This window comes from Haliaeetus albicilla, chromosome Z (assembly GCF_947461875.1).
Source record: "Haliaeetus albicilla chromosome Z, bHalAlb1.1, whole genome shotgun sequence".
Taxonomy (NCBI): domain Eukaryota; kingdom Metazoa; phylum Chordata; class Aves; order Accipitriformes; family Accipitridae; genus Haliaeetus; species Haliaeetus albicilla.
Window position 1 is genome coordinate 67,671,045 of NC_091516.1, and position 14,919 is coordinate 67,685,963.

Genomic DNA, 14,919 nt, shown 5'->3' on the forward strand with positions numbered 1-14,919 from the left:
CTCAGACATCAAGGCCAGATTCAGATGGCCTCATTCAAAGTGACACTAACTTCCAGAGCAGTAATGGAGTTTCTCTAACTTGGTGGGATGGTGTGTAGTGGGGCATTAACTTTTGTGAGGCACCGAGATGCTCAGTGTGCCATAAAAAAGGTGCTTAACTTTCTAAGCAAGCACAAGTGACAGACAGAGGGACCTCAAGGCAACGGCTGGTTCTTAAAGTGCTGATTCTTTCATGTGTTACAGTGCAAAACAGTGAAAATGGAACATTATTTAAATTAATAAAAAAATGCACCACAGACACCGTATCACTAAGAAAGCCAGTAACTTTACTGATTTGTCTGCAAAATACAAATTATACCTTATTTCCAGCAGGAGAATCTTTTGAAATTTTCCCATTTTTGTTCACTACAGACAGCTGAATTAAGTCCCTTGAGATACACAGATGTGGTTTAACTTAGTTATAACATCTTGTCATCTAGTGGCGACAAAGTCCAGCTTATGCCGCTGTGAGCCTCTACTTTAATATTTGTTGCAAATGCTTGTATGCTCCCATTTACAAGCTATTTTGTTATCACCATTGTTTTATGGAAGCAAATCCCCATGAAAGAGAAGAAAAAAAGAAAAAAAGGATACAACAAACCATCTGAAGCAATCCAAGTGTAATGCCTGCGGTAACCCAGGTCTGATATTAATTACTCCACAAAAGACTCTGGTACTGCATTTTTTATTTTTTTTTTTTAATGAGTTACTTAACTGACCTTTTTTGAATCAAACTGAGGTACGGATCAGTCTGAGGTATGAGAAGGGAAGGTAGAAATGAAACACCTGATTATGAAAATAATCAAACGGATACTTTTGATGCAGAAGGTCTGTGGCTCAAAGCTTGGATTGCTCCACATCTTTGGTTAAAATATATTAACAAAAGCCTTTTATTACATCTACAGTCTGAAGCATTCTAACAGACACCAATGTTCCATCAGTCCTTCAAGAGACCTGTAGTGGCAGGAAATTAATGCCATATAACTGACGACATCACAGCAGATGGCACAAACAGGAACAGATGAAGTATGCCATGTTTAGGCAACAGCCTTTATTGAGGTTTCAAGTGGCTTTTAAAAAATTACAAAGCATTTACCTTCAAGGCGAAGGAAGAAGGAAAACAAAACAGCTCTGTTAGGACTATAGATAAAAGAGGATATATAGGATAACACATACAATACAAAAGGGTTGACATCCTTGAAAACAGTCTATGAGTTCTTTTATTCTTACGCTAGCTTTACCTGAAAAAGATCTGAGGACAACAGATATTTTTATATTATTCATTAAAAACTGCTAAATTCCTCTTATGGGAAAAATATAAGCCATTTTGTTATAAAACACAACTTTTGAAAAACACTGAAATGACAAAAGCTTTACTGCGAATGGCTCAATGCATACAATATACAGGTTGTGCAGATAGGGTATATCATATAATTGTCACCAGCAATTAAACACTAACTGACAACACCTTTTAATAGAGGTTAGCTTAGCTATAACAATACTTGCAGATGTCTAGAATGCCACTTCAGGTGTTTGAACTTACAATTAAGAATGTTGCCTAAAACATTATATAGCATGGGTTAAGGTAAAGTAAATGTTAATACTCTTTCAGGGCTCTGCCCCAAACTCCTTAAATACAAAGGAATCACACAATAAACCCAAATTAGCTTTGCAAATACAATAAATGGTAAGGTACAGATAAAGGAACAAGAAAGGTAGACAGTTATAGTTTACAGAAAGTGACTTCACAATCAAAGTTGTGCTTCTTATCATTAGATCAGTTTGCAAATATGCATTATCCCCCACAATTTTGCCAGTATAAGTTAGTTGCCCTCTGCAGCAGGAACAAGAGGGATGACTGGCATTTATTTTCACGTGATTCTGTTCTACTTGTGTTTATACAAAAATCACTGTCAGAGTTAATATAAATTGCCCAGGCAATACTTTTCACGCTACTTTCTGCTTAGTTACTTGCAGTAATATATTACACTGCATCTTCGTTAAATACGATATCTTTCCTTTTTCATGCGTTGCTGAGGCAAATCGCAAGGTAAACTATTAATATGGCTATTCTTCATATATCAATAGACCAAATCCCCTTCCCCACTGACAAGTTTCTACTACAATACTGATAAAGTTGTATTTTTTCTTGAAATGACAAGGTACATTTGTGATATATTTGCATATTTTTGACACACCAAAGTTTAAAATTCTCAGAAGAGAATATGAGTATAGGTTCATCTGAAGGTGAAGAAAGTGGTTTCAAAAACAGTTTTTTTGTGTTTTAAAATTAATTATGGGCCCCATTTTACCTTTTTTTTGGTTTTGTTTTTGTTTTTTGTGATTTTTTTGTGGTTTTTTAATTTTTTTTTTCTTTTTAAACATGCGTATCTTTTTCTTTACCCTGCAGATTGCTACACAAGATAAGATGGATGCATTAGTAGCACAGTATTCTGCTTAAAGAGTTTCCAGATTATGCACTAGCCCCTGCACAGCTGAGAGTGCCTGTAAGGCAGGCTTCTATAAAGTCATGATAAGTGAAAAGCGTATGTCTTAATGCACACTGTTCATCATTCTCTACTACAGAGAGGTACACTTCATCATTGAGCAGTGCACAGCAACTGCATGTATAGGTGGGAAACAGAGTGTGGATTTCCCTTAACAGAATATTCTGTGTTGATATTTAGCTGTCGCAGCTATAACCTTCATCATAGTGTCAATATATGTCAGTGAGAGTTGGAAGGACTCTTGGAAAAAGGAGAAATATTACAGTTTTACTATGGCACTAACATTTTGCTTAAACACTTTTTCCCTCCAACAGAAAGATTAAACTGAAACATTTGAATACACCATTTTCTTCTAATAAACAAGAGGGACTTAAAGAAACAATACATTCCCTCTGGTCAAGCTATTTTAGTCAAAGGAACAATATGAGGCAGGAGAAAATGTGGATGCCATATGCTGAAGCAAAATCTCGCTTGGGTGCAAACACACAGGGAGCGTTGTTCAACAACTTGCCCACCGTGAGATGACGTGACCGCGGAGGTCCATGAGATCCAGGGACCTGATGGCCAATGTTGGCTGTGTAAGATCAATCAGCTTTGAACGGCTCTTCAACTGATGATCTCACTAAGAGTTTCAAATCTGTGAGAGAGGGGAGTAATCTTCGTCGTAGGCATGTTTGTGCCGATCCCTCCCTTTAACTCTCCCTACTGCTTCTGCAAATATTCACCTGCACTCACGTAACTGACAGCCGTTAGAGCTGTACATCCAATTCTGACAGGCAGAATACCAGCTTCAGTAATGAGAAAGGGCCAAGTTACGCCACTTTGTCATTTAACCCATGGAAAACTACAAGATACGCAGGACGTTGAGTAATAGAAGGGCCCTTAACTTGTTACAATGCACAAAACAGCATGAAAGAACTAATCAGTATATACAATGGATCGCAGTTCACCCAACTGATTGTAAAATGCTGTATTAAAATGATTAAGTTGTTACACCATGGGTAAATTCTAACTTTTTACAGATCAGTCTTTCAACAGCTGACTTCGATCTGTAAAATGTATACCCAGTAAAAGAAAACCGAAACAAAATAGTTAAATGTGCAACTGCACAAATATAATTCCCCACTATTAAGATAACAAAAACTTTTGCTATTACCATAATTATTATATATATTAGAAAGCTATACACAAGCATGTTAATTTCACAGATTTTTTTAAAAGATTCTTAATATTTTATATAATTAGAAATACACATTTCAAAAACAAAACTTCTGCAAAGAGAAAACAGTTATCTTGGTTAGCAAAGCATGGAGTTCTTCATGGCTTAGGGTAGTGCTTTCTATACAAAAAGTCCTTTTTGTTTGTTTCTTCAGGACTGTTTAAAAGATTAGCGAAGCTATCAAGGAAAAAAGAACACATTTTGGCTTAAGGAAACTACAAAAGCCACAAATGCTTTGCAAACTCTGTCTTACTTTTTAATATGAAAATAAGCAAAATGTAATGTACATATTTTTATATTTTTTTTTTCATTTAATAAGTGATGCAGACCCAGAATTTTTAAATTAAATATGTTAGCCCTCGAACTCAACATTTTTACAAGTATGGTCCTCTTCAAATGTTTTGATCCTTTTTAACTGAGTGCCATACTCTAAAGATATGCCTGCATGTTTGTGAGCATTTTCGGTATGTTAGGTGACCCAGTCTCTTTCCAGCATCAATTCATGGCCACCCAACCGCTGGGTCTGTCAAAACATCTGTACATTTTCTATATGTTGCATAACAGCTGCTTTCTCTCTCAGTAAAGATCTGCCATTTCTGGCAAATGTTTTCCTTTTGTCTATTTACACGTAAATAACGTTGAACCTGCAACATGACACTATCTATTGTAACATACATTTTGCAAGGGAGCACAACAGTGAAAAGAAGTTAGCCTTAAAATCTATTTTGTACACGTGTTCTGTTGTACAACTCAAGTGCTAAGCTTATCTCAGCATTTCTGTTTATCCTTATACTGTATCACTGAGGCAATTTAAAAGTACTTTTACAAAACAGAGTACCTGACTTTTTTTTTTTTCCACACACGGCACATATAATGCATATCGACCCCCCCTCCCCCATTAAGGTATAGCACACACACACTGCAAGAAAAAAAAAACTAATAGGTAATAATGTTATCATGTCGCCCATCCTTCAGAGAGCCGCATACGCTTGACAGAGGGGCTTTCCCTTTCGTCCGGCGAAGGTCTGGTGAGTCCAATGGGGGAGTGGAATTCGTTCCGGTGGTCTTCTCGGTCACTTCCATCGTAGGAACTGCTACAGCTGCTCAAACTGTCAACGGGAGATCTGCCCGCCTCATGGCGCGTGTGCTGTGGGTATCTCGAGGGTGTGGTGGTACGGTCTCTAGGAGGAGAAACAGGTTCTGACTTGATGTTGAGGCTTTGAGTAGAAGGCAGGGAGAGATTTGTACTCTGAGATAAATGAGTGCTAGTGCAAGCTCTGTAGGAGGAAAGGAAACCCAGTTACCGACGGGGGAGGCACGGAGCCCCCAGATACGCACAAACACTCACACGAAACACCAGTGTAAAGGCTCGCGCAGGACCAGCGCATGCAGAGAGCACGAGGACTGTTTGCCGGGGAGAATTCACGAATTCGAAGAGATGAAAGCATCACAACAAACGTGGCCGGCTTGAGCGGGACATGCCCTCGGTTTGGAAGGAGGTCTCGCTTTCAATCTCTCTCTCTCTCTCTCCTTTTTTTGACCCAAGTGTCACTGCAAATTTGGGAAGGCGAGCCTTTGCACTGTTGGAACCACCTGCAGGTTTCTTTATACCTAATGCCTGTGTGTGTGTATGCACTGGCTGAGACAGGGGAGGCACGGACTCTCTGCTGGGATTAATCCAATTAGTGTGAATGCACCCAACTATTTTTATGGCTGTTCGTTCTGACATGCGACTTCAGATGCAAAAATTTGAGCCAGCTACGTTTTATACCTTTCAGAATAGGGCTGAAATTACAGGTCCTAGGGCTGACATTAATAAAATACCACAGGCAGGCAAGGATTTAGGTATGATTTTCCAGTTTAAATCTATGAATTTATAACTCAGTCCAGAATGCTTTTGAATAAACTACCAAAGAGAAGCTGAAGAATAGTAGAAGATGTGAGAGGACTGTACTGTTTGCCTGTAGGAGAGCCCAGCTCATAGGATGCTCCTAGCATCAAGAGAAACTGCTATGCTAAATTTTTTTCAAAGGCAAGCTATATAACTATTTTAAAATAATTTTATTTCTGTGCATTTTTGTGGGTGGGTAGTGGCAGTGGAAAGCTGAAACAGGCAGGGAGGAGAGTGAATACTGAGAATGCGCTTTATGGGAGAAATGAGATCACTTGCATCTGCAGGATGTTTTGTACAAAAGCACCACCTCCTGGTAAAACCTGACTTTTCTCTTCGTTATGAAAATAGATTTCTCAACATGCGATTCCCATTACGTTTCACTTCAGGGACCATTTGCTAGGCTGAAGTTAATGCCTAACCCCAGAGACAGTTTCAATGTTTCGACTCATGACTGTTTATTTATACAGGGGGAGACTGAAGGCAGTAGAAAGGACTGAAGGGGCAACAGACTGCTTGGCCTCTTAAGGTTTTAAAACCAAAGGGATGTGCAGGCATTTTTACTGCAAGCAGAAGAAATGTTGACATTTGGAAGTAATTTTTAAGCATGTAGAAGAAACAATTAAGTTTAGATGTGGTCTTTTCGCTTATTGAAATATGCCACTTTTCCTGATATCTTATCAACTGGGAGTTGAGCTTTACTTAAGCAACATTTACTACAACTTTGACGAAAGACAACATGTTGCTCTCTTTTCTTCTGACAGATTTAAAATGGGACTAAATGGCTTCACTATTGAATGATATGAGCTGTTTTTATCAGAAATTATTGCAGGCTTTAATAATGGATAGATCTTGTTAGAAAACAGAGAAAACAGGATGTTCTACCTCCAATTGCTTTTATCTACCCTTCATTCCTATACAGATGAATGTGCCAAATTTGCAGTGATCCCTGTCATAAGTCACAGAGTTTGTGAGTAATAGCCCTCAAAGCGGCAAATCTAGGCTTTTTTTTTTTTTTTTTTTTTGGCAAAGAGGATGTTTTCTTTGCTTTTGTATCTATTACATTAACACATATATAAGAAACTGTAAATACCAGACTTCATCATTCCAATGTAGTGAAATATTCCGCTCTTTTCCTGAAAACTTGTTGAAAAGAATCCAACAAGAATCAAAAATACATTCCTGGGGTTTGGGTTTGGGTTTGGTTTTTTTGTTTGTTTTTTTTTTTTTGCTTTTCATTTCCAGTGACTTTATTTTTCAGTTGCTCAGGAGATGCTAGGACTTCACCTGGGAAAACAGGCTGCCAGTTTAGCGTGTATGATAAGATTACATATGATTTTAGATGCCAAGCTTATAACTAAACCTGAAAGTCCCATAATAAAGGATGGTGGAGCCTGGGGATTTGATTTAGAAGTGTTTGCTATGAGCAGATGACATGTCTCTTTGCAAAGCGAGGGACAGCTAAAAAACCCGTGCTAGTTAAAAACAACCATATTCAGCAAAATTTGTTCACACGGGATATACTTGCATTCTATTGTGTGACAGCCCCGAAAGGAACAAATCTAGAGGGATAAGCTGCATTTTCAATGAAATAGAACTAGTACTGCTATACTCAGTGTTGCTTTTTTCATAGTGTTTCAGAAGCGAGTAAGAGAATATATGTCTACAGACTTTTCTTTAGATTCCTTGTGATTCATCAGCAGGGTTATGTAAATACCTGGCATACAAATTTATGGCAGTTTCAAATATGCTACAGGTTGATCTGCATTTTGAACACTTTTTTGTAAATTGAAAAATGTTAAGAAGTAATTTTGGCAGGTCAGGAATTAATTTTTGAGGTTTAAAACAATATAAATAAATTAAAGCAATTTTTTTGAGTCATCATTCAAATTTTTTTACTTTTAAAATATAGTCTTTTCCTGCTAAAACTATTCCTGAATTTTAATATCTGTTTTTGATGGCTATAATTTACATTATTTCATTAAAATTTTCTGAAACATTTTACGAGAATCTTATGTAAGCTAAAATGGTCAATTAAAATGGAAACTTACTGTTACACACAGATGTGAATGGTGAAAGAGTATTTATTTAGGGGCAGTCTTTAGACCCGTATTCTAAACAGAGGACTGACCTCTATTTAGAATAGAAGCTGTATTATAAGAAATGAGAATTCTGTCTGCTGCAAAATGATTTCTTTTTGTATATGTGTGTGTGTGAGTGTAGAAACAGCTGTTTGCATTGTTAACTATCAATGTACAGTTTATACTGTTGCTTCATATAATTATGTGATATTGGTCCAGGCATGCCCAATTCTCATAATTTGCAACCTACACTAAGTTCACTGGAAAACAAACAGGGTTTGAATATGGAAGATCCACAGAGAATATAAAGCGCATTACTTCAAAGGATTGTGTATAATTACAAGCACTCAATAAGTGCCATGCAGTCCACTCATGTTGACGCAATCACCTTTTTCCATATATTGTATGAAAACATTTCATTGTATGGGGACAATGAAGAAAATTAATGTTCTAATTTTACACAGCAGTTCCTATTGAGACCAATATAGTGAAAATGTGATGTTTATTTAGAATACAACAGCCACATGGGAGAAATGCTAGTTCCTATCTGGGTTCAACAGTGAACAACTACACAGCTCTGCTGTGTAAGAGGTGGGAAGTGAGTCAGGATGCAACGAGCTCACAAGTAGGTTTAGTCCTTGCTGATGCCAGTGAGATCAGTTCTGTGTGTGTCTCCATCTATTCAAATCTCCAGCTGCTATGGAAGCTCAGCATGCACAGATAGAAGTGCAGGTCTGAGTAGGTGATGAGTGAGGACATGAACATGCACCAGACAGGTTTTTACAGAGGAAGAAAGTGGTCTATTGAAGGAAGAAAGAGCCTCACATACCTTTTCTTTTATGCCCACACTTGCTTCTCTAAATTAGTTTACTTCCTCACTTCATATATTTTTTCCCCATAAATATATATAAGGAACCATTGAAAATTCACTGCAAAATTTAGTTAGGTAACTTTAGTTATGTGCTAGTCTGTAACTAGGAGAATAGATGATATTTGTCACTCGCTAGCAATGCAACCTTCCTCCCTTCCCTCTGTTTTTCTTTTAGTTAAAAGCAAAGTTGATTTTTCATGGGTTTTGATCAATGTAAAAGCAGAATAAGAATTTCTGTGTCAATATATTTTGATTAACTCTCACATGTTAAGGTCTATACTTTAAAAAGAAATTTCTAAATGAAGAATAATATGAACCTGAATCACTGGAACATCTTATTTACAATGGTGGCATAAGAAAAAAAAGGCTCAATCCTAAATATACAAGGCTTTTGTTCAAAACAAGAAAGCTGGCAGAACTGATACAAATTCACAGAACATGATGCCACTTCATCTAAATTTTTCAGTAAAAACGGTTCAATGGAGAATATCTGCCCATATCTAGCTATCACTATTACCTAATAAAAATTAATTGTTGCTAAGTAATAAGCTTGCTATGCAAGAATCACAGAACAAGTCAACAGTATGCAAGAATTTGGACAATTTTCTGTTCAGGTGGGTGGAAGTTTGGAGAAACTTCTTTTACATTAACAATTATCTATACTGAAGATTCTTCAGATGAAATATTGTTTCTATGTTTCCATTTATATATTCCGAAAGCCAAAATTTCACCTGTGGATGATACTTAAGGAAGAAAAGATTCTCTCTTAGACTGGGAAATACAGATGAAAGAGAACATTTTCCATATAATGGACTTGTGCTTAAAAAATTTAGATCATTTGTTTTGAAGTTTGGAATGGACTTCCCTTCTGGTTGGCAGCAATTAACTTCTGGTAGACTCTTTGGTCCATGTTAAATAAGCAGTAACCCTCTCTGTAAGAGACACTGCAGCAACATTCAGACAAAATTCCAAACTTTTGGGAGGGATTGATTTTCAACAGAATTTGTGCGTATTTTTTTCCAGATGTAGACCTAAAGAAGACACCATGAAAGTACTATTTTGGTTTTAACCTAAAAAGTTGAAAAGTCTGACTTGTTTTAATGTCTCAATCATATCAAGACAGATTCTACATCGTTATCCTATTAACGAGGCTCAGCAAAAGGCCAAAAGCTGGGCAGACAGGGAAAGCAAACTGCTCCCATGTCCTCTGGTATTTGCCCTCAAGCCCACTGGCACTAGTAAGGTTGCTAATTGCAGAGTCAAGATGAAAAGTTAAGAGTTAGGCTGTAGAGGTCTTCTCCAATTATCTTAGAGATGGTTCTGACAGTGCTGCTGAAATTGTTGAGGACTTATCTGGAGCAGGCTAATATGTCTAGCCATACCCTATTCTATTACTAACCATATTCTTCTGCCATGAATTGATGAAGCAGGGCTGGTTTTCCTCTTTAGGCTTCGGTGAGAAACAAAACCTGCTGGAGAACTAGGATGTCTCTTCCAGTAACTGCTTTCTCACAGGTCTTTACAGCCTCCTGTCACCAACAAACATCTCACAGTTGCCAAATCTTTCCAGTGTTATGACCTCACTCAGCACAGGGATTTGGGTTGTCAAACCCTTTCTAGATGTATTTTCTCAAATACCCAGGGATGGCTATAATTTTGTGTGATTGTTTTAATCTTCCTTCAAATTCTAGCTCAGGCTGACATGGACTGAATATGTTCTGTATAATTTCAAGTTTTTCAGATAATCCAAAAGTTAGCACAGGTGCTTTTGCATGTAGAGCTCGGTGACTAAAATAAAATAAAGACATGCTTATGATTGTCTGCAGAGATAGAAGATTTCTCCAGAACTGTCAGTGAAGCACCTTTCATAGCTGAATTCATTTAAAAATCACTGAAAGAATAATAATAAAAGTAGCAGCTCAGAATGTATTCCACCAGCCACAGCCATTACACTTCGACATTCTGTGATATGAATTAGAAACAGATGACCATGTGTGACATATATGAAAAGGCATGTAGTTAGTTTAGGATTTAATTTATACTTGTTTGGTTAACCAAATAGCCTTATTACATTCTTTGGTACACCACTGAAAACAATCAGCTTATTGTAAGGTTATACATTGATATCTAACATGTGAGTTTTCAAATTTATTTGAGACTTTATGTCTTTAGTTATACAGTTAGCCTGAATGTTGCCCCAGAAACAGTGCAAACTCAAAAAGAATATAGAAGAAGTGTAAGAGAAAGGTATTAGGACTATTTTTTCTAGCACAGCAACTATTTCAGTTGTACGTTTTTATGTAGTTTGTATCTATATATGCTTATTTATATAGAAATGAGGTTTAAAAAATTTTCATTTCCTCTGAAACACTTGTATAGTGGTCGTTAAAAAAACCCAAACCATCTATATATGGTAAAGAAATTACAGTAAGTTACAAAAAGTGGTCAGATAAATTAGAAGGAGAATTTTGAAATTTAAGCCACATTTATAGTATTAACTAGTTTCACATTATGGCAACTATCTTGCAAAAAAACTAGCGCATATGTGCACTACCTCTTTCTCCACCCACCCCACCCCCCCCAAAAAAAAGAAAAAAAGGAGTTTACTTTTCAAATGCATGTGAATTAAATTTCTCCTCATAAATACACTCCAGCTGTTTTCAGCTTCTATTTTTTTAATGAAAACTTTTACAATTCAAACGTGTCTAGCCATACCTTAGGGTATGTGTGATGTGCTGGTGAATGCCTATGGTCTTATCAACAGAAATTGCAGATACCAGTTTTTTTGAAACTCATACTCTTAAAGTTCACTTCAATAAGCCAATAGGCTGCTTTTTTCAAGAATGCATTAGGTGATTTCCCTGTGTGAATTTTCACACTTTTAAAAATCCTGAAATGATTTGGCAGTGTGCTTCATCACCCTTGAATAAATGTCTTGAAATTAGCCACTAGAGGGCACGGATACCTATCCTCCTCAACACCGGCAAATCACAGTGAGTTTTGTGGGCTTACAGTTCTTAGGCCTAATTATGTTATTTGCTTGTAGAAAACATTGCCAAAGAAATTAAACTTCAATGTCAGAGCTGAGCAGAAAGGAGTATGTGATTATCATATAAGGTTAAGGCTTAATCTCAGGTCAAATCATTATGTCACGCTTACTTGATTAAAAATATTTAGAAATTTTTCAAGTTTACTGTAAATGTTTGTGCTATAGTAACTGGAAATAAAAAGCATAAATGGCAAAATACAGCAACAACACAATGCAAGTGTTTAGTTTGGTCTTTAGGAGTGAAATAAAATGCTATTTAAAGAAATACAGCATAAAACAGGAACAGTAGTCTTTACTACACTACTGAGAAAACGTCATGGACACAGAATATTTCATTGTAGCTACCCAAAAAACTTCTCATGAAATACATAGTTCCAGTTTTGGGAAATGGAACTCTTACACATAGTGAATATGTACTGGTATGTTGTCTTGATGTATTTCAGATTTGGGATTACTGGGTAGACTGAAGTCACTGTAGAACAATAAAATAAAGAAAACACTACTTACCCCAACTGACTGAGGGCAGATGGTGGCATGTTATGTAGGTGTTGCTGTTGCCAGCCAGTCACAGAACCAAGATGAAGAGCACTGGCTGTATTAAATCCAGAAAGAGATGATATATCTGCACTACTCAGAGAATATTCTAGATTTGAGAACAGAAAAGACAATAATTAAAGAGAATTTAAGAGGAAGCAATTAAACAATAACTAGCATCATAATTTTCACGTGTCACTTTATAAGCCTTTTAATTTTAATTACACCAATTACATTAAGTTGCAGCAGAAAAAGTATACCTTCCTCTTCCCTCAACTCATTAACTTGGGAGCAAATAATGCACTAATAATTATTCTATAATTTAGCAGGGCTTTTCTGGATCCAGAAGATTCAAAGCATTCTCAGCCTGTATACCCACCATAATTACAAATGCATTCTCAGAGTCAAAGACTTGAAAACCATAACATTTTGGTTACGGTCTTCCTTGCAGAACCTAACCGGCAGCCTGTGCCTGAACAACGCATGTCTTCTCTAAGAGCATTGGATCTGTATGCCAGCATGCTCTATACAGAACTGGAAAGGACCTCTTGAGGCTTCAATTCTAGTCTTTCGCAGGTAACTATGTGATAGCCCACAAAGTTACTGAACTCTGTTTTGAAGCCAGTGAAGCTGTTTGCTCCCACTACCCTTATGACTTCAGGAAGGTGCACTCAGCTACATGAAATTACCTGTGGAATTAAGAGGATTAAGAAATGTCTTTTAAGTTATGTTCTTTAACGAAGTCAATGGAGGAAAGCTCTCAAAGCAGTGTTCCATTAGAACAAAACAGGTCTGTCTCAAGTTAGTGACAGATACAGAATAAGTAAACGCAGGGCAAAAGCATATCAGCTATGAATTTTTTGATTTCTCCCAACAAACATTAGCTAATTCCTTAGTAAGCTGATAGACATTTGTCAGCATCTTGCTCCCTCCCCCACCCTTTACATCTTGCACCCATACTTACCAGTACCATATGTTGTTGAGATGGCTGATGGGTATCCTCCCATCCCTTGCCCTGGTAGAGTAGGAGTTGCTACGGAAACCACTGGAGTAGCCAATGACTGAGCAGACTGGGAGTTATTTATCCTCTGATTCTTTTAAAGTAAGTAAAATAAACATATTATTGACTAGTTTTAAGTCAGTTGAGTGTATTAGCTTTCTGGGTATGTTGTCTGCATGAGAAATACAGGGTGATACAAATTTCTAGAAATTAATCATTTAACATGTGGCTTTTATGAACTCTGCCAACCCTATCATTTACAAGCCTTCAAGAGACCAGTTGTCACCATAGTAACCCATTACATCAGTATCTCCTAGGTAACTGAACTAGTAACAACTAAGATTGCTTTTATTGTGGGTAGAAGAACAGATCGTGTGAAAAACTAATGAAATATGTAAACTCTATACCCATTGTTTTCCTTTTCACTCAAATGGGGAAAAAACCAAACAAAAAAAAAGGCAAAAAAAAAAAAAAGGAAAACAAAAAGCAAAAGAAAAAAGCCCCAAACCTAGCCCTACTGGATTTTATTGTGCTTTGAAAGTGGGGGGCACCCCGAGATTGCTGAACCCTGAACTCTTACCAGCAGATGGTGCTCTGACTACTTCGTTTTTTTGCAATGAACAAACTCCAAAAGTGTTAGGTAGCACAGCAGTTACGCCCTTATCTTTAACTCCGAGGCACTAGATGTGGCACTGTAAAAATTGCACTAAAGAACGCTAGTCCTGTGAGTGGCTGGATAAAATGGCCAGAGAGCCACCAAAAAAAATGTCATAAGGCTGCACCATCTGCAACAGCACAAGTTCACATGCTCTCGAAGCACCAGCAACAAGAAAGCTTTATTCTAGCATGCATAATTTGAATATGTGCAACAGCTGCACCTGGCCTTCCATATTGCTGTATTTCAAAAATTATGATGACCTTTTAGTTCACGAAATAGTTATGGTAAAGTTTTCCATTTTATTTCAACCAACACCTCACCTACAGAAGTATCAATCATACAAAATAACTGATTTTCTTTCCCTTGTTATTAAGATGAACATCACTACCACTTACCAGAAGCAGATCAACATCCTCAGACTGAGTGCATAGGAAAGGAGCATTAAAAATTAGTGAATATAAATATTTTTCCTAGGATTCAGATTTCTAGGCTAGGGAATAGCTTCATCTGATAAGGGCAGCAAATTAAACACTGTCTGAGCATAGTTTGGAAAAATAACACTCCATAGATCTCTTCTTTGTCCTTCTAACGGGGTGTTTGTCTCAACTCCAAGGACAATCTATCTGGTTTTCAGCACAAAACTTTCTCTAAGAAGTCATTAGTTCTTCCACAGCCCCAGCGGCTGCAGACTGTGTTGCTATACCTAGTTTCAGGAGACCTGACCATTCACAGAATCCCTTGGAAAGTATCAGTTTTAAGGACCTTGGAATAAATCATTTGATGCAGACATCTTGTCACTGCCTTGGTCAACTTTGAGCATTGCCCTGTAGGAAACCATTCGTTACTTATCCTCTCAGAAGGCAGCATCACACTTATGGGGGGGTTTAGTTTGATGTTCAAAGTTAATTTATTATGTGTCAAGCTCAAGTAACTAATTTAGAAGTTGTTTTAATAGTGTCTGTTACATAATGGAAAAATGTGTTTATAGTGTCACTTAAATTTAGCATCAAGATCCTTTTTAAATTAAGCTCACTTTTAATGTTAAATCACTCATGAATGATTTACTTGCA

General features: G+C 37.0%; 1 protein-coding gene across 10 annotated transcripts in view; it reads right to left on the bottom strand.

Annotated features, from left to right (window-relative positions):
* Nucleotides 1–305: 305 nt before the first annotated feature.
* Nucleotides 306–14,919, bottom strand: part of MEF2C (myocyte enhancer factor 2C) — a 141,434-nt gene continuing 126,820 nt past the window's right edge. For 3 of the 10 annotated variants that reach the window (XM_069776403.1, XM_069776402.1, XM_069776411.1), the window contains 4 exons: nucleotides 14,245–14,268; nucleotides 13,156–13,285; nucleotides 12,165–12,300; nucleotides 306–5,042 (listed from right to left, as the gene is read on the bottom strand). In XM_069776403.1, the coding sequence (XP_069632504.1) occupies nucleotides 4,721–5,042; nucleotides 12,165–12,300; nucleotides 13,156–13,285; nucleotides 14,245–14,268 (612 nt within the window). In that variant the 3' untranslated portion in view covers nucleotides 306–4,720. The remainder of the gene's footprint in view (nucleotides 5,043–12,164; nucleotides 12,301–13,155; nucleotides 13,286–14,244; nucleotides 14,269–14,919) is intronic. The other 7 variants (XM_069776410.1, XM_069776406.1, XM_069776409.1 and 4 more) reach the window with 3 other exon arrangements.